General features: G+C 42.8%; 1 protein-coding gene across 4 annotated transcripts in view; it reads left to right on the forward strand.

Moving 5' to 3' along the window:
• Positions 1–18,331, forward strand: part of FBN2 (fibrillin 2) — a 283,527-nt gene that overhangs the window by 82,714 nt on the left and 182,482 nt on the right. For all 4 annotated transcript variants that reach the window (XM_019554934.1, XM_019554938.1, XM_019554937.1 and 1 more), the window contains exon 6: positions 17,727–17,852. In XM_019554934.1, the coding sequence (XP_019410479.1) occupies positions 17,727–17,852 (126 nt within the window). The remainder of the gene's footprint in view (positions 1–17,726; positions 17,853–18,331) is intronic.

Consider the following 18,331-nt stretch of genomic DNA (forward strand, 5'->3'; position numbering starts at 1 on the left):
CCTTGCCGGGGTCATCTGACCCTGGTGCTCTTTCCTGCCAAGGCAGGGGGTCGGACTAGATGATCTTCCTAGGTCCCTTCCGACTCTAGCTACTATGAAACTATGAAACATGGAACTGAAGTTTGCCCCAGATTTTGCAAGATCAGCTGTTTTGGGATTTTGGGGGAGAGGCGGGGGTGGGGGGTTGGAAGTATACTTCAAGATGGTGGTAACATTGTGGTGTCCATTCCTCTTACATTTCTACCAAATGTGGCTGAAGTCTCGGAAGAAAATTGGAGTTTGTCATATTTTTAACTGTTCTGGATAGGAGCCAAAAAAGGCCGCCCTCTGTCTTCCTTCTCAGCATTAGGTTTGTTTTAGTATTGACCTGTAACCAAAGTTACGAGTTCAGATTCAGCTTGATGAATTTATGGAAAACTCCCAACTTGACTTTCTGGAGCTGGCGTTCTTAAGCTGACTTGTTGACTTTCTGAAGCTGTCAATTTAATTGATAATATTTGGATTACAGTTTGTAACAATAAAAATCCCTTTTCTCTGTTACCTCCTATATCTATATTGTAATGTGAGTTATTCCCCCCCACCCCACCCCATGGCCTTGCTGCCATGGGTCAGATAAGGCCTCTGTAACAGGATGTGCCCTAGGGCTGCTGTGACACCCACCCCCTTGATGGCCACATTAGTTCTGACCAGGCTTTGCTTCTGTCTCTCAGGGTCTTCCCCTGATGTTTCACTTGCCATGCCTTGATGTTATTATGTAATGAATAGGGGTGGCTGCCCTTAGAAGCTGGCAAGCTCTAGGTGGTCTTCCTTGTCCCCTTTTTGCTACAACATGGGCTTACCCTGGCCTGCTTGGCTTGGAATTCAAACCCCAACACCCCAAAGTCTCTCTCCCTCTCTTTCTCCCATTTTGTCCTGGGCTAATGCTGGGCCCCATAGACCCCAACCCTTGACCAGGCTTCAGCCTGCTTGGCCTCAGTCCCGTTTTTCTCTAGCTGAGGCCGCTCAGTCCAGGTCCACTGGTTCGAGCCCTGGCTCGTCAGGACTTAGCCTTGCAGTAGGGGGAGCCTGCCAGGCACTTGTGGCTTCCTCCAACCCTACAGTCACTCCCAGTCCTCCAGTTGTTCAGCAAACATAAACAAACATACAGCTGGACACCTGAAATATAAACAGACTGTTTCTGCAAAGTTTGTCTCCACTGTCCATCAGTCTCCTACCACAAATTAATTCTCAGGGCTAGGCCTGCTCTCACTCTTGTGGGTAGCTTGTGTATCCCTGGGTACTGCTTCCTGCAGACAGCTTCCCTAGGGGACCTCCTCTTCCTGCAGCCTGCAGGGTCTGGGTGCCAGCTCTGGCTCAGGCCCTGGGTTTATATGCCAGGGCCTTGCCCCTTTTTATCATGTGCCTTCTCCAGCCCAGAACAGTAGTTTTACTGCCTTAATTAAGGGCTAGCCTGCACTCTTGTAGTTGTGGCCCCACACAGCCATCTTATCCTGCTGCATCCTATTAAAATGACAGGAGCCCCGTGACTCACTGGTACAAATCCCCTCTTCATGGACTGGCCCCTTCATTCCCAATCCCCATCCCAAATGTTTCTTGCATTTTTTCTCTCCTTGTATCTTCTGCCTGGTCTCCCATCTCCACTAGTTTTGCACATACCCTGGATGCATAGGTTAGGTTTTCCTCCCCCTTCCGGTTTGGAGGTCAGTAATCCCTACAACCTGACACCCAACAAAGGCATGTTCCTCTCTGTTTCCCCTCCACTGGGTCTGAGTCCCCTGTTATAGCCTCCCATGTGGCTGTCATCCTAGGAAAGGGGAAGAGGAGCACCTGAGTTTGCTCTTACGTTAGAAGCATGAAGTGCAGCTTTCTGTCAGTTTTACCTGTTCTCACTCTCCCGTTTCTTTTCTGTATTAACATAACAAGTGCCATATTGTCTTAGACCAATGGTCCATATAGCCCAGTATCCAGTCTCTGATGGTGGCAGTGTAGTGGGCTATCACTCCTTTCAGCAGGCCATTTATTTTTCCTGGGGAAAACTTGTCCCCACAGAAAGCAACCTAATAAAACAGACAAGTGTACAAACAAGAAATGGATAAATCAAAACCTGTGGCCCTTCCTCAGACCCTGCGAGGGCAACCCTGGCTGTGTACTTCCTCATCAGCACCAAAGCCTTCCCACTCTCCCTTTTGCTATGCTCCCTGGCAGTTTTAACTTCCTCTGAGGCTGGCCAATCACCCCTGTCAGCTGATCTTGTGTTCCTAGGGAAGCAGGCTATTACTCTCTAATCCTCTGCAGCTGGGCTCCAGCCCCTGAGTCATGCACCTAGTTACACACAACCCTCCCAAGAGTGGAACCCATGATTCACTCTTGCAATTTTTTTAATCCCCCCACCCCACTCTCAGGAAAAGTCTGCATTTGCATGTGCAGTCCCAGGGTGGTGGTATATTGATAAATCAAAAGGCTGAAGAGACTGATACTACTGTATCAACCAGGGGTTGGCTTCTCACATAGCATTAAGCCACATTGAAGGGGCATGGTCAGTGACCAAACAAAAATGGGCCCCTAGGAGGTAGTGGAGGGTCTCAACTGCCCCTAGACACTCCTTTTCTGTTGCAGTAAATTTCTGCTTCTGGAGAAGGAGCATCTTGCTGAGCTACATGATGGGGTGTTTTCCATCTTCAAACTCCAGGGAGAGAGTAGCCCCCAAGCCTTGCTCTGAGACATCTGTCTGTAATATAAACTCCTTTGTTAAATCCAGGCTGTGCAGGACCAACACACTGCATAGTAGCCATTTTACTGTCCCAAACACTGCCTCACACTTGGGTGACAACCGGATCCTTTGAAGCGCCCCTTTTCACAGCAGGTATATTAGTGGGGCTGTGATGGCAGCAAATTGTGGGATAAATTACCAGTAGTAGCTTGCCTTCACCTGTCTTTTGGTTGTTAGTGCTGGTGATTCCACCAAGGCCTTTTTGTCCACAGGGGGCCCAATTTTGCCACTGCCCAGTATATACCTTGGGTATCTAGTCTCTGTATATCCCAGATGACTTTTGGCAGGGTTGGCCATGAGACCAGCTGCATTGTATTGACTACAACACCTCTCTCACCTGTTGGAGGTGTTCTGCCCACATGTTGGCAAATATTACTATGTCATCCAGATAGGCGGCTGCATATGCCCAGTGTGGGTAGAGTACTCTGTCCATTAGATGTTGGAAGCTATCCACTCCTTCCACCATTTTTTTTATTCTGGGCAGAGGGTACATATCACACTTTGAAATTGCATTGACTGCGAAAATCAATATAAAACTGGATGGTGTGATAGGGCTTCAGCATCAAAACAATCAGGCTATTCCATTCAGCTGCCGATTCCACTACCATGAGGCTTGCCAATGGATCTGGGGGGGGGGGGGGGGGGGGGGAGGGAAGGGATCCAGAATCCCCAGGTCATCTCTCAGCAAACGCATAGAAACCACATAGGTCTGGCCCCCTGCTGCCTGGCTTGACCGGGTGCAGTGTACACCCAAATCAGCATTTACACACGTCCCTGATAGTACTATCTTACAGCACAGAAAATTAGTACGCTGTGATCTAATAGTGTTGCACATGTAGAATTCAGTGATTTATATAGCAGCGAATTAGTCTGCTGTGTAGTTAAGCACAAATGTAGATGCACCCGTTATGTTAAAAAGTGCTTCCTTTTTTTTTTTTTTTTGTTCATCACGTGCCCTCTAGATCTTGTATTCTGGAACATAGTGAATAACTGTTCTATATTTACTTTATCTACACTGGTTTTTTAAAATTTTCTATTATATAACTCTTCAGTCTTATCCTTTCCAAAATGAAGATTCTTAGCCCTTTCAGTCTCTCCTGGTATAGCAGCTGCTCCATACCCCTAATCATCTTTGTTGTCTTCTCTGTACCTTTTCCATTTCCACTCCATCCTTTTTGAGATGTGCAGACCAGAGAACTTCACTCAGTATTTAAAATATGAGTGCATCATATTTATACACTCATATTTATACAGTGCATAATGTACAGTGCATACAGGGTTTATACAGTGGCATGATGATTTTTTTCTGTTTTGTTTTCAGTTTCCTTCTTAATCATGGCTAATATTACCTTGGCTTTTTTAGCTTACCACTGCACATTGAGCTGATGTTTTTAGACAACTATCTATAATGACTCCAAGGTCTTTCCTGAGTTGTAATGCCTACTTGAGAACCTAGCTTTATGTATGCATAGTTGAGATGATCTTTCCTTATGTTCATTATTTAAACTTCACTATTGACAAGTGCAATCTGCCATTCACTTAGTTTTGTGAGACTTTTCTGCAACTCTTCACTACCAGCTTGGGTATATAATAGTCACTATATGTCCTTCTAATATTTCTATTTTCTGTACCTTATTGAAAATAGAAACAGTTTATTTCAAAATCAGACTCATCTGGATGACCTGTACCATCAGAAGCATTGAGAATAACACAGGGGAGGTGATAGTGCCACTCTATTCAGTGCTCATTAGGCCTTATCTACAGTAATGTGTTTTGGGCTCCATGTTTCAGGGATGTGGAGAAGTTAGAGAGGGTCCACAAACTGGTGGGAAAAAAATTAAAGGGATTGGAATGCAAGCTGTATGAGGAAAACTTGAAAGAATGAGATATGTTTAGCTTGGAGAAAAGATTATTGGGGGAATATACTAACACTCTTCAAGTATTTGAAATTGCAGCAAAGTAGATTTTGATTATATCTCAAGAAAAACTTCCTTCCCATTAGAACAGCATGGCAGCTGAATTGACTGCCCAGGGAAGTTACAGAATTTCCTTCACTAAAGGTTTTCAAGAGGAGGCAATGTATGCATTATACTGGGATGATTTAGAAGAAGTAGTAGTAGTAGTAGTTTTGCATTTGTGCAGGGGTTCAGATCAGATGATCCTTAAGGTCTTTTCTAACGCCATAATTCTATATTTCTGTGATGAATGTATTGGGCTCACTAATGCAAATTCTTGATGCCTTTGGGCCAAACTCATCTGTGGTATAATGCCTGTGATTTAAATAAAGTTATACCAGTGAGGGATGTGACTTTGACTTCCAGGCCCTCTGGAATTCTTTCTATTACATTTGAATTTTGGTTGCCAGTTAACTGTATGCAAAAAAATCAAATGAAGCAATTAAGCAGTTGACATCATTGCAAAATTTCATTGTGGAACATTAAAACAATGTGGCAGTTCCATTGTGGAACACTGAAATGATGTGCTAATCCACTTTGTCTTGTGAAAGAACAGTGACTGTTTAAAACAGTTATTATTTTTACTGCCATTTGTGGCATATCACAGTTGCTATTTATGAAGTTTTGATTTTACTTCAGTCATCCTGAGACCATGTATAATGCAGTAAAAGAGTGTAAAGTGTCTTCCTTCCTTCTTTGCTCAGTCTCCATTAATTCAAGTCAGCAGGGCCCGATGAATTTTATTCCAGGGTACTGAAGGAACTGGCAGGGGATCTTATAGCTCCTGGCTATGTTATTTATTGAGTCGTGGGAGTCAGGCAAGATACCAGAGGACTGGAAAATGGCCAAGATGAAGTCCCTCTTATTTATAAAAAAAAAAGGTGGGGGGGAAAGGGGGGCGGGAAGGAGGAGTTGAGGAATTATAGATGATGTATCCTGACTTCAAAACCTAGGGAGTTAGTGGAGCAAATTATAAGTAAGTTTGTTTGTAAGCATCTGGAGGAGGAAAGGCTTATCACAATCAGTCAACGCTGATTTGTCAGGAATGAATCTAGCCAAATCAATCTGATCTCCTTCTGCAACAATGTAACTAACTGGTGGATAGCAGACATTTAGTGGATACAGTGTACTTGATCATCTCAAGAACTGATGAAAGAAAGGTAGGCTTAACAAAACTACTACAAGGTGAATAGCCAACAGGCTCAACAGCCAGAAGCAGAGGGTAGCTTTAAATGGATCCATGTTGGAAAGTGGTTAGGAGGTTTCAAGTGGAGTCCCACAGAGGACTATCCTGGGTCCAGTACTGTTCAGTGTGTTCATTGGTCATTTGGATTTTGGAATAGAGTCCCCTGGACAAACCTGCAAATGCCATGAAACTGGAAAGGATTGAAAACACACTGTAGGACAGGAATACAATTCAGAAGTATCTTGAAAGATTGGTAAAATGGATTATTTCCAACAGACTGAAGTTCAGTATTAACAAATGCAAGGTGCTTCACTTCAGGAAAAAAATAGTACGCTTAAATACAAAATGAGTGCATCTATACATGTGCTTTACTGCAGAGTAAACTAATTAGCTCCTCAGTAAAGTGTCTCAATCTACACGTGCACCAGTATTAAGGCCTGCTACACAAATTAACTCCATTGTAAAATATCACCACTGTACTATCTTACAATGGGGTCACTACATGTGATCAAATGCATGCACTGCCACCCAGAGCCTGAGGCTAAATCCCTGTGCCCCATGTCAGCCAGAACACCTTTTCTCTGTTGCTTCAGGTAGGAAGATGCCTAGTGAGGGCTTTAAATTGCAGAAAAGTAAGTTTAGATTGGATATCTTTATAAACTTTAATATTAGAACATTGAGGCAGTAGAATAGACTGCCTAGAGAAATTGTGAATCTCCATCACTGGATAAGTATTGATCATGGATGGTTTAGGATTCCTGGAGCATGCTGTGAAGAGCAATAATTGGAAGACTAGAAAACATCCCCAACTAGGGGTGCACCGATAAAGATTTTTTGGGTTGATACCGATGGCCGATACTGACCAAACATTTGGGCCAATACTGATCTGATTGCCAATATGCAACCCAAAAGCTTGGAGAGCAGTGTCTGACTGGTAAGTCTGATGGGGGAGGGAAAGGGTGTGGAGGGGCAGAGTGAGGCCCCCATGGTAAGGGAGGGAGTGGCGCTGGGTCAGGGGGAGGCACTGCACAACTGGGGCTGGGTGGGGTGCGGGGTGGAGCCATGGCTCATCCAGGGCAGTGTGGAGGGTGAGGCAGCTCCCGCCACTGTGTGCACCCCGGGGGAGGCGTGAGGGACATGTACCCCACTGGATCTGTGTGGAGTGAGGTTGGGCTACTGCTGCGGGCTGGGGCCAGAGGCTGCCTCAGGCTCTTCCCAGTGGCTGCACTCGGGCTAGGTGGGGCAGGCAGTGGTGGTTCTGGGATGGAGGCTACTGTGAATTTTGGGGTGGATCTAGGGCCCCTCCCTCATAGCCTCCTCCTTCTGGTGCCACCACCTGCTCCACCCTGACCAGCCCGAGTGCAGCCATCAGGAAGAGCCCAGTGCAGGCTCTGACTCTAGCCCACAGTGGCAGCCTGTCCACACCCCGCGCACAGATCCTGGGAGCACATGCCTCCCCCATGCCTCTCCTGGGGTTGCATGCACTGGCAGGAGCTATCCCTCCTGTACCCTCCAGATGAACCATGGCTCAGTCCCTCACCCTGCCTTACCCTGGCTGTGCACCACTTGCCCCTACTCCAGCCCCACTCCCTTCTTCACTGCAGGGCCTCAATCTGCTCCACCCATGCCCCTTCCCCACAACAGACTTACCAGCCTGATACTGCTCTCCAAGCTGCCAGGCTGTACTCTTGGTTGTGTGCGTGCTGTGGTTAGACACATGCATGTGGCATTTATCAGCAACATTATCGGCCACATAAGCCAAAAAAAGCTGATTGCCGATTGCGTCAATATTCCTTTTTCTGGTGCCGATATAATATGGACTGATGTATTGGTGCACTCTACCCCCACGTACACATCACTGGAAATCATGAGAAGAGTTCTCTTTCTGTTGCTATAGATGTCAGAATTTCTTTACCTTCCTTAGAAGCACTGTGTGTTGGAAGCCAAGACAGGAGATTTTGACTGTGGCATGCTGATGCTTTTGCTGGGACTAAAAAAGCAGGAGGTTCCTGGTTAGAGGGCTTTGCTTCTCTGCTTAGGGTTTGACTGATCACTACATGTGGAATCAGGAAGGGACTTTACCTCATGGCAGAGGTGCCAAATACATGGGGGCCTGAGGACCCTGGCCCACAGCTGTCACCTGAAATGCATAAAACTTTCCACAGGTCCATGATCTCAGTTCCCCCACCCACCCCACCCCCTGGCAAAAATGAAGGTTGGCTCCTCTGCTCCATGGTCAGATTGGCTTGGGCTGTGGGGGTTTTTGCCTTTCTCTGTAGTGGGGAGCATGGTCCTCTTCCTTGGATCTCCCAAATTTATTTTAGCAAATTACTTCCTGTCCTTGAGTGACAGGACATTATATCCCTGCTTTGCCTTTGGCAAGTATAACCTTATATCCCTGCTTTGCCTTTGGCAAGTTATGGTGTTCTTTGTGTTTTTGGGCAATGTGCCCAGTAGTTGTGAAAGCGTGTTGTTCATGCAGTTTTAATAGGTTAGAACAGATGTCGGCAACATTTTGTAGTGGGGGATACTGCAGTGGAGCTTAACTCAGACTGTGGGCTGCTTTCACCATGGCTGCTGCTACAGATGGAGTTATCACTCCCCCAGCCACCTCCACCCACAGTGATGCTGCCATGGAAAAGCCCTCCCCCCCCAAACACACACTGTAAAATGTTGCCAAAGCCCCCTACAGCTAGAATGTCACAAAAGGCCCTTGGTTCTGTGGGTCACAGTTGGCTCCCAGGGTATAGGTTGCCCGTGCATGGGAGACACAAAAAGTTGTCTGCTGTTTTAGATAGGGATGGTCCTGCTTTGAGCAGGGGTTGAATTAGATCAACGTTTCTCAACCTGGGGGTCGTGACCCAAAAGTGGGTTGCAAGAAAGTATGAAAGGGTCATGAACAAATTTTAAAAATGGATTCTCCTTTAAAGAAGAAAAATGTAGGAAACCATGGCTTTTTCCCTTGCAGGCTGATAGAATTCCAGCCTGCAGGGGGATGAAAAAAGGAGTAAGATGATCAGTGCAGTGGGCTAGGAAAAAGGTTTTGGTCATTAGTGGGATAGGATTGTATTTGTCAAGGCCAGAGAAAAGGTATTTATAGTAATTAAGATAAGAAATGAACCGGAGTTTTAGTTTTGCAGGTGGATGGAACAAGTTGCATTTTAGCAACCCATAGCAATGTTATACTGAAAAAAATGTGGGAAAAAAAAAAGATATAGCATGGGTTTGAGGACCTACAGAGAGGTCTGAGTTAAGTTGGTGCCCAGGTTAAGTACCTGAAAGACCAGCACTTCTCACAGTAAATAAGAAATGAGACAGTTGAAAATAGGGGAGACCTCCATTTCACTTCTTTTAGCTATGTTGAGTTTGAGGTGATCTATCCACAAGAAGATAATGGAGGGAAAGGCTGAGCTTTTAATTAGGACAGAAGGGGCATGTCCCCATGAGTTGGAACATATTTGTGCCACTGCTAGTTTTCCCTGGGGAATGCCTATGCACACGTGCTCTGGCTTATGGCAAGTTGCCCCAGGTGGGGTAAAGGAGGCTGAAGCCAGTACCTAGATTGGCTGCAACAGACTTAATTGGGGTCCTGGGGGCCTCCTGGACCTCCAGCAGTGGCAATCTGGGTGTACGGAGCCTGGCCGGCAGGCAGACTGTAGCTTTGGCTGGCCAGGCTCCAGTTTCAGGCAGCACATGCTGCAGCCATGTGCACTACACTGCTTTTTTCTGGTGTGGGTTTTTTTGACCCCGGGATCTCCTAGTGCCAAAAAAGCCTGCTGTGCTGCACATTAGCAGCACAGCAGACACCTGCATGTGTGGCTTGTGCAGTTTGTGGCATTGCAAACAGGTTTGCAGTGCTGCAAACCACACATGCACGTTCATCTGGATGCACCCAAGGAGACTTGTGGGGAGAAAATCTGCAAGTCACCAGCAAAAAGATAGTGGATGAGATTACTCAGAGATAATGTGTCAAGGGAGAAGAGCAGGGACCAAGAGCTGCCACAGAAAATTGGCCAGACAAATACAAGACAAATACAAGAGTAGTGTTTCCTTACATACTGTCTTAGATACTGTTTCTTTAAGCCCGTGTCACACATGCAGGACAGAAAAGTACTAATTCATCTCTTAATTTCTTTAAGAATTGTAGAAAAATGGACAACTTAAATTTTTCACTTAAGTAGGTAATCTATCCAGCAAAAAGAAGAAAACTTAATAGCAATCCCTGGAGATTCACATAGAATGAAGCTTACAGGGGCTGTTAGACAGTCTTTACTCTGGACAGTTTCTAAAAACAGAGATTAACCAAATAGATTCTATGGATAGTCTTTTTGGAAGAGCTGGAAGGCTACATGATGGAGAAAATGACACAAAAAACAAAAAATCCACATCGTAATGTTTTAAGCTTGAAGTTTCTTCAAAAATAGTTTTAAAATGGATTTTTTTCTCAGTGGAAGATAGAAACTGCATCACCTTTGTTTCCAAGAGATCAAAGATCCTTGAAAAATTCAAGGAAGAAACTGTGTAAATATATATTTTCTTGCCAATGTCACATGGCCATAGAGCAAAGCAGTGGCAAGAAACCTATTTGGAAGATTTCTCAACTCCTCCTACATTCCTTAACAGTCCATTTCTCAGCTACTCCCTTCCCCACCAGACTTTTGTTTCTTTGCGCTAGGGAGAAGAAAGAAATGATGCCTACCTACCAACATGCTCCAGGAGTGACTATTCCTATCTGGAGTGTTCTTCTAAACATCTTTCCTCCTGCCACCATTGTGGGGGAAGATGATATGAAAATTGTTTTGTCTTCAGGGAAATGATTTGCAGAGAAGTCTCTGCTATAGTAAGAGCACGTCTGATCAGAACAAGTAGATACATAAAATTATAAATTAATGATGAAAAAACACAATTATTAATGTCCTGATAGGTCAGTTCTTAGACTTAATGGCCGCATCCAGATGAGCGTGGATGTGCAGTATGTGGTGCTGCACATGCAGACATTCCCTGTGCTGCTACCATGCCAAAAAAGCAGGGTGACTCACATGGCAGCAGCATGTGCCACCCAAAACCAGAGCCTGACCAGCTGAAGCCACACTCCAGCTGCTGGCCAGGCTTCCTGCAGTGGCTGCAGCCCTGGGAGGCCCCCAAGACCTCAGGTAAGGCTTCTGGGGCCAGCTCACTTACTGCCCCCCAGCCTCTCCTACCCCTTCTGCTACTTTTCCCCGGGGGAAACAAATGTCAGCGCTCATCTGGATGCACCCAATGTGTGCTAGTTAAACTGATAGTGATAAAGCAGATGATCTTCCCTAGTCCTCTATCCTACTCTGGCTGACGTTAGTTGCATAGCTTCTAAGAAGAGAGTCTGATTACTAATAATACCTGTTTTAATATGAAAAAGAAAAATATAGCTTAATATATACTTTTTGCTATTTCTGTTGGTTTTCTGCATTTGCAGTATATCACTCAGCTATGACATGCTCAAAAGGCTGCTTGTATTCAATATATTCTAGGTTTTATAGCCTTCTAGTTCTCATGCACCTGCTTAATTACAAACATACCACTTCCCCCCACCAAATATTTTTTAAAAACATTACAATTTAGGAGAATATTTCTACTTGGCAAAAAATTTTGTGAAAAACTGAAGCAAGCTCCTCCTTCAGATTCTGGGTGTAAATTACCTGTTGCTATTAATTTTCTCTAGGCTTTTTGGTTGTTAGTTTTTGCTGAAAAAAAGGCCACTCATCTGAGGAGGCTGATGTTTGGCTAAGTTTTCAAAGGTGCATGTTTAAAGTTAGCGGTGCAAATCCAGCAGGCAGTTGCCATTTACTGAGAAAAATGGTCTGCAAAAGCAAAGACCTTTTTTCACATGCCAGACATTATCAAATTCATGAACACATGGAAACGTTCTGCCTTATCTCTAGCATGTTGTACCTCTTGGTATACACAACTGTTCCTAAAAATAATTTATTTAATTTTGTGTTTATGGCACCATGAATACTTTTTAAATTCATTTGGCTCAGAAGGGTGAGCAAATGGGGAATGAGTGAAGTTAAAATTGATGATTGCTCAAATCTGACTGACAAGATAAAACAGAAGTAAGCAACTCAGCTTTAAAAATATATTTAGTTAACTTTGTTTTCCATAGTCTTTCCAAATTCTAGAAGGTTAATCATGTGATGCTACAAACCCTTACTCACATGAGATATGATCTGAGATATAAAACATTGTCTCATTGACTTGAGCCTTTCCTGCAGAGAGCAGGTCTTTAAGGTATATTTTTAACCAGTATTGAACTGAATTTATTCAGTAATTTGACATTACAGCATAATGTTAAACATTTCCCCTTAAGGTTAAAATGTAAGCCCTCACGAATCTGATGTTACATTTTCCTAGAAGTATTGACACACATGAAATGGCCCTTGTGATTGAAGGTTTGTGAGTACGTCACTTAGCAAGCCTGGTATTCATATTTTCTTCATTGGCCGTGCTTACTTCCTTTTTCCAGCAGTATATGAGGTGGGATAAGCATCACCGAGGTGGGCTGTCCTCCTTCAGAAAGACTGTTTAAAATACAACAACAAACATTTGAATTTAGTCTGCAAGTAATTAATGTGATTACTTTAACTCTAGATCTTTGTTCACTTCAAGGTTAGAGAGACTTTTCTTGCTTTTGAAACTTGTTAATTTCCTGAGGCTATTGCAAGTAATTTATAATTACTTAACGTCTTTGCCTTATGATTTAGTGAAGCATACTCTTATGAGAGTAGAACAGAGACCTTCTTTGTGGAAGTAAAGGTCATCAGTGAACTCGGATATTGCCATTTTCAAATGAATCTGCTACTGGCAGCATTGGTGAATTGTTTTTTTAACCACTGCTCTGCTGACACAGTTGGCTTAATTTAAATGAGCAATAATAACTGACACGCATGCAGTTATACTGCATATCTTGAATGCATTTGGAGGCCCAGGGGTCAAAAGCCAAATACTATTACTGGTTATAGGCTGAAGGGGGCTACTGGGTGGTCTTGGTATGATTACCTGATGTAATTCATCATCTATTTTGGATACTGCTAAGTAATGCCTGCCAGGTAGGACCTCCCTGTACTCATTAAAACACTTTAGAAGGGGAAATTTTGCCTTCCAAATAGACGGGATTGCGCCAAAACAAATAAGAGAACAAAAAATCACAGGAAGGATGTGCTGGAATCTCTTCTATAAGGGCTTCAACACACCCACTGCTTAAATGATGCGTTGGGACTCTTACTATGGCAAGTAAACTCAGGACAGTTTCAGGAGAAAAGTGCAGACATCTCTGGCAAATGTATTTAGAATAAATTAATTAGCTGATAAATATTGCTTCCTTGGCTTGATGAGAAACTGTTTCTCTTTAAATGGCAAAGCAAGGGCATAACTAGATCAAGTCTGCTGCATGTGCTAATTGCAACATAGATACTTGATGTCACAGAAACAAGGAAAGAAAAATTGGGTAAAGTCCTTATTAAAATACTGGCGACACTTCATAGGAAATAGCAGGACTACTTCAGAAGGAAGAGGAGGTGAAAATAATCGGCAAAGAACATGGCCATAAGTATGTGGGAAAAAAAGGAGCTACTTTGCTACTGCATTCCCCTTTTGTGTTCCTAACAATCTGTTTCCTGTTGTTTGATTGAAAAAAACTAAATGAGAGATGGACTGACTAAAAATGAGGAAATCAGGGAACCTCTATGTATTATAGACAAATTCAACCAACTGGAAAAAAATAACCTATGAAAAATATTTTCCAATAACCCTAAATGGTACTTTTACCAGTAATTAGTAAAGGATACAAGTTGGATACAAGTATAACTTTTAGGTGGACAGTGTACCCTTTTAATTTCACTGGGTACTTTAAATTCTATATTTTAATGGTAACTGAAGAGAAGGAAAATAATCTAAAATTCAACTCAGCATACACAGAACTCTCTAGAGTTTAGAAAAGATTGCCCTTGATTATTTTTTTTAACATTGTGCACAAACAGAACATTTGGGCTCCATCTCCCTTTTGTCACATTTGGAGTGACAAAAAGAGTGACTTTGCACAACTGCCTCAAAATCCCGAGGACAAGTCATAGAGTTGGTCAGGGTCATAAAAAAGAATTTAAAAGAGCAGACTTTCCCATGAATATTAAAATTAATCTGTGTATTTGATGTTACTTGGTGGTTGTAAACACAGAGACTTAAGTATTTTTTACCACAGAAGACGACACATTGCTGTTGAAGCGTACAAGTCACTTTGCTTCTTTAAGGTGTTTTTTTTTGCTTTTGTAAAGACTAGGGAGGTATCATTTTTCACTTTTCGTATAATCACAAAGGATGCCATTCTCTCTTCTGGTAATTATTCCCCATGTAGGCTAGAAAAAATGGACCTTGGGCTCGAGATTCCTTTTTGTTGTTGCATCAGTCCCAACATTAATTGAACTTGCATTCTCCAAATGAATACATGTGGATCCTCTTCTATGAAGTTGTTTCTGAAGGTTTTAGAGACAAAGTTTTCACGCAATGGAATTGCTTCCACTCAGCTAATATCAACAAGTTCTTTTTTTTTTTTTAATGCTCCACAAAGACAGAGCAAAGCATTTGGTACCACTTCAAATTTGTTCAAATAAACATACAACTCTTAAAATCTCTGGTAGTTGTAAATTAACTGAACTTTTAAAAAGAGAGTTGCCCAAGTTAATGAAAGGCTCAGTAACTGAAAGTACGTATTATACATTAATTTAAAGCCTGCTTTTCCCTCCCCCCTTTATACAAAGAGTTTCTCTGTATGGTTGGCTCTGCCTTGGTTTTTTAAAGAGAGATCTCTAAGATCCTTTGTATTATTTTAACTACTCATCTGATGTAGCAGTTGCAAATTCTGTCACAGGGGCTGTCTTGTATAGTAAACTACAGGAATAAAGGATGTTTTCTTCTACAGGGAAAATACATGAGTGAGACTATTGTGGTTTAAAAGTAAAGCACTAATGAATGTATTTGAAAAGTTATTGACTTGTACTATACTGAGTATATACTGTTGAGTATTTACTTTTTTCTTTATAAGAAGCAAAAGGTTATATAGAGTTCATATATTTCATAGATGTTATGGCTGGAAGGGACCTTGAAGATCATCAAGTCCAGCCTCCTGCCCCAGGAGTAGGAAGTCAGCTAGGGTCAAAGGATCCCAGCAAGATAAGCATCCAAGCGTTTCTTGGATGAATCCAGAGTAGGTGACTGCACCACTTCTGGAGGGAGTCTGTTCCAGGTCTTGGGGGCTCGGACAGTAAAGAAAATTTTTCTCATATCCAGCCTAAAATGGTCTGGGGGGAGTTTATAACCATTGGTACTTGTTCTCTCAGGTTCTGATGTACACCCCTTACATACTTATAAGCAGGCACCAGGTCCCTCAGGTTCTGATGTACACCCCTTACATACTTATAAGCAGGCACCAGGTGCCTCAGGTTCTGATGTACACCCCTTACATACTTATAAGCAGCCACCAGGCCCCTCCTAGCCTGCGCTTTTCCAGGCTGAAGACTCCCATGGCTCTCAACCTCTCTTCATAAGGCCTATTCTCTTGCCCTCTGATCATGCACGTGGCTCTCCTCTGGACTCTCTCAAGCTTCTCAACATCCTTCTTGAATTGTGGAGCCCAAAATTGGATGCAGTACTCCAGCTGTGGCCTCATCAAGGCCAAGTACAGCGGAAGGATGGCATCCTGAGATTTACCTGAGAAGCATCCATGGATACAAGCTAGAGTTTGTTTACTTTACCACCTGCGATATCATATTTGTGGCTCATGTTCATCGTGTGGTCAATCATGACCCACAGTCTCTTTCAGTGGTGGTGCTAGCAAGCGTAGCACTGCTGAGCCTACAAGTATGCTGCACGTTTTTTTTCCCCTGGGGTGGAGTACCTTACATTCATCAGTATTGAACGTCATCAGGTTTGTATGCGCCCACTTACTAAGTTTATCCAAGTTAGCCTGGATCACTAGCCTGTCCTCAGGTGTGGACGCTATGCCCCAAAGTTTAGTGTCATCGGCGAACTTAGCCAGTGCGCTTCTGCCATCAATGTCCACATCGTTGATAAAGATGTTAAAGAGAACTGGTCCAAGGACAGAGCCTTTAGGGACACCACTGGTCACGGAGCTCCATAATGATTTGCTACCATCAACCACTACTCTCTGGGTCTGATCTCTGAACCAATTTCCCAGCCATTGGACTGTGGTGTAGCCAAGGCCACAGTTGGCCAATTTTGCCATGAGGAGGTCATGGGACACCAGATCAAAGGCTTTCTTAAAGTCCATATATATGACGTCAATCTCTTCTCCCTTGTCCAAGTGATATGTCACCTGGTCATAGAAGGAGATGAGATTGGTTAGGCAAGACCTACCTGTGACAAACCCATGCTGGCTGTCCCTCAGGATGTTGCCCTCAGCCAGCTTATCCAGAAGGGTCTCCTTGATAATTTTCTCCAGAATCTTACCTGGGATTGAGGTCTAGCTGATTGGTCTAGATTCCTGGGATCTACTTGCTGCCCTTTCTTGAAGATGGGTACCACATTGACCTTCTTCCAGTCTTCAGGTACTTCAACTGAGCACCACGAGTTTTCAAATATTTTTCCCAATGGTTGGGCTATGACACCTGCCAGCTCCTTGAGTACTCTAGGGTGTAATCTGTCCGGACCAGCTGACTTAAAGGTGTCCAGCCTCTCAAGGTGTTCCTTACTAGATCAACACTGATGCTGGGTATAAATATGCCTTCACCCTGAGTTGGACTCATTTTTCAGTGAACAACCTTTTAATAGCCTAAAGATATAGGCATGATGTTGGTTTTCCTGCTTCACTGTTAAAATGTATATTTTTTTCCTGCCCCATATTGTAATAACAGTAAAAACAGAGTTTGCTTTTGAAAGAATACATAATAAATTATACCAAAAATCTGCTCATGGCAAGCTGCAAGACAAGAGTGAAAATTGTGTATTGTTTCTAAAAGCATGAATATAACAACTAGAGGGTCATATTAGAAAGGCTGAAATTCTTCCTGTTTACTGCCTCAGTACAGTTGTCCCATAATGTTCTGAAGTTATTAATAAGAAGTCATTGCCCATGAAATCCTTGGTGCTTACCATGCAAGCCTTACGTCAAGCACATTTTATCTACTTTAAGCCATATGGGTTTTCTTGTTGCTTTTGAATGTAGTATGAATGCTAATCTGAAACAACTATTTATTCAGACTGTCTCTGAAAATCTCCAAACAAAACTAGTCTTGTTCTCAGTGCAGTAACCTACAAGTTAAAAGTTTTGGTCTTCTCTTATTGAAACCAAACTACATTAGCGTAATTCCATTGTGTACTTATAGAGGCGTGAGAGTGGAATCATGTCTAATGAAGTTGAATATCCTGGTGATAGGGGTCATATGTGATACAAATCTTCACGTTAAGGTGAAATGTCCAGGTATGATGATTTGCATTTTGAGGGCTTTATATCAGTTTTATACAAATACAGCACTGCTGATCTAAATCATTATCCTAAATACTAATGCCTTAAACTAATGTATCACAATTTATAATTCACTTGAAAGAGTAATACAACATATGTGAAGGTCAGGGTCAAACTGCTGTTGGAATTGCAAGAAAGACTTGTCCACAAATTCAATATGTGACACAGAACTATGGTAATATAAATAACACAAGTTATTTTTCAAGATAATCTCAGACATGGAGATAACTATGTATTGGTAACTCTACAATGTATAAGATTTGATGAGATTTCAAGAAACATACTGTTTTTTTCTCTTTGTAGATGTTGATGAGTGTCAGGCTATACCAGGAGTCTGCCAGGGAGGAAACTGCATTAATACAGTTGGGTCTTATGAATGCAAATGTCCTGCTGGTCACAAACAGAATGAGGCAACTCAGAAATGCGATGGTAAGCATGTCAGAGAATGCTCTTAAATGTCTTCATTGACTAGTAAAGCATCATTTTGTGTTTCTGTTTGGAAAGTTATAATTGAAAGTCTGTGATAATGGAAAAAAAATAGTTATGTTCATACCATACTTTTTATTTGATAGTTTGCCTTCTGGCTTAACAGGTTGCATAGAACAGAGAATTACCTTGTTAAAAAAATTGCAGAAAAAAAAAGAACATGCAGAGCAGAATGTAATAGCGGCTGGGCCTTCAGTGGGTTGTTTAAAAATAATCTTCTTGGGGATCACCAGCCTGCTGATCATAAGATTTCATAGATTTCATAGACATTAGGGCTGGAAGGGACCTCGGGAGATCATCGAGTCCAGCCCCCTGCCCAAAAAGTCAGCTGGGGTCATAGGATCCCAGCAAGATAAGCATCCAATTTAGTCTTCAAGGTGTTCAATGTAGGTGCTTGAACCACCTCCGCTGGCAGACTGTTC

The sequence above is a fragment of the Crocodylus porosus genome, unplaced genomic scaffold (genome assembly GCF_001723895.1).
Source record: "Crocodylus porosus isolate Cpor-Errol unplaced genomic scaffold, CroPor_comp1, whole genome shotgun sequence".
Classification (NCBI taxonomy): domain Eukaryota; kingdom Metazoa; phylum Chordata; order Crocodylia; family Crocodylidae; genus Crocodylus; species Crocodylus porosus.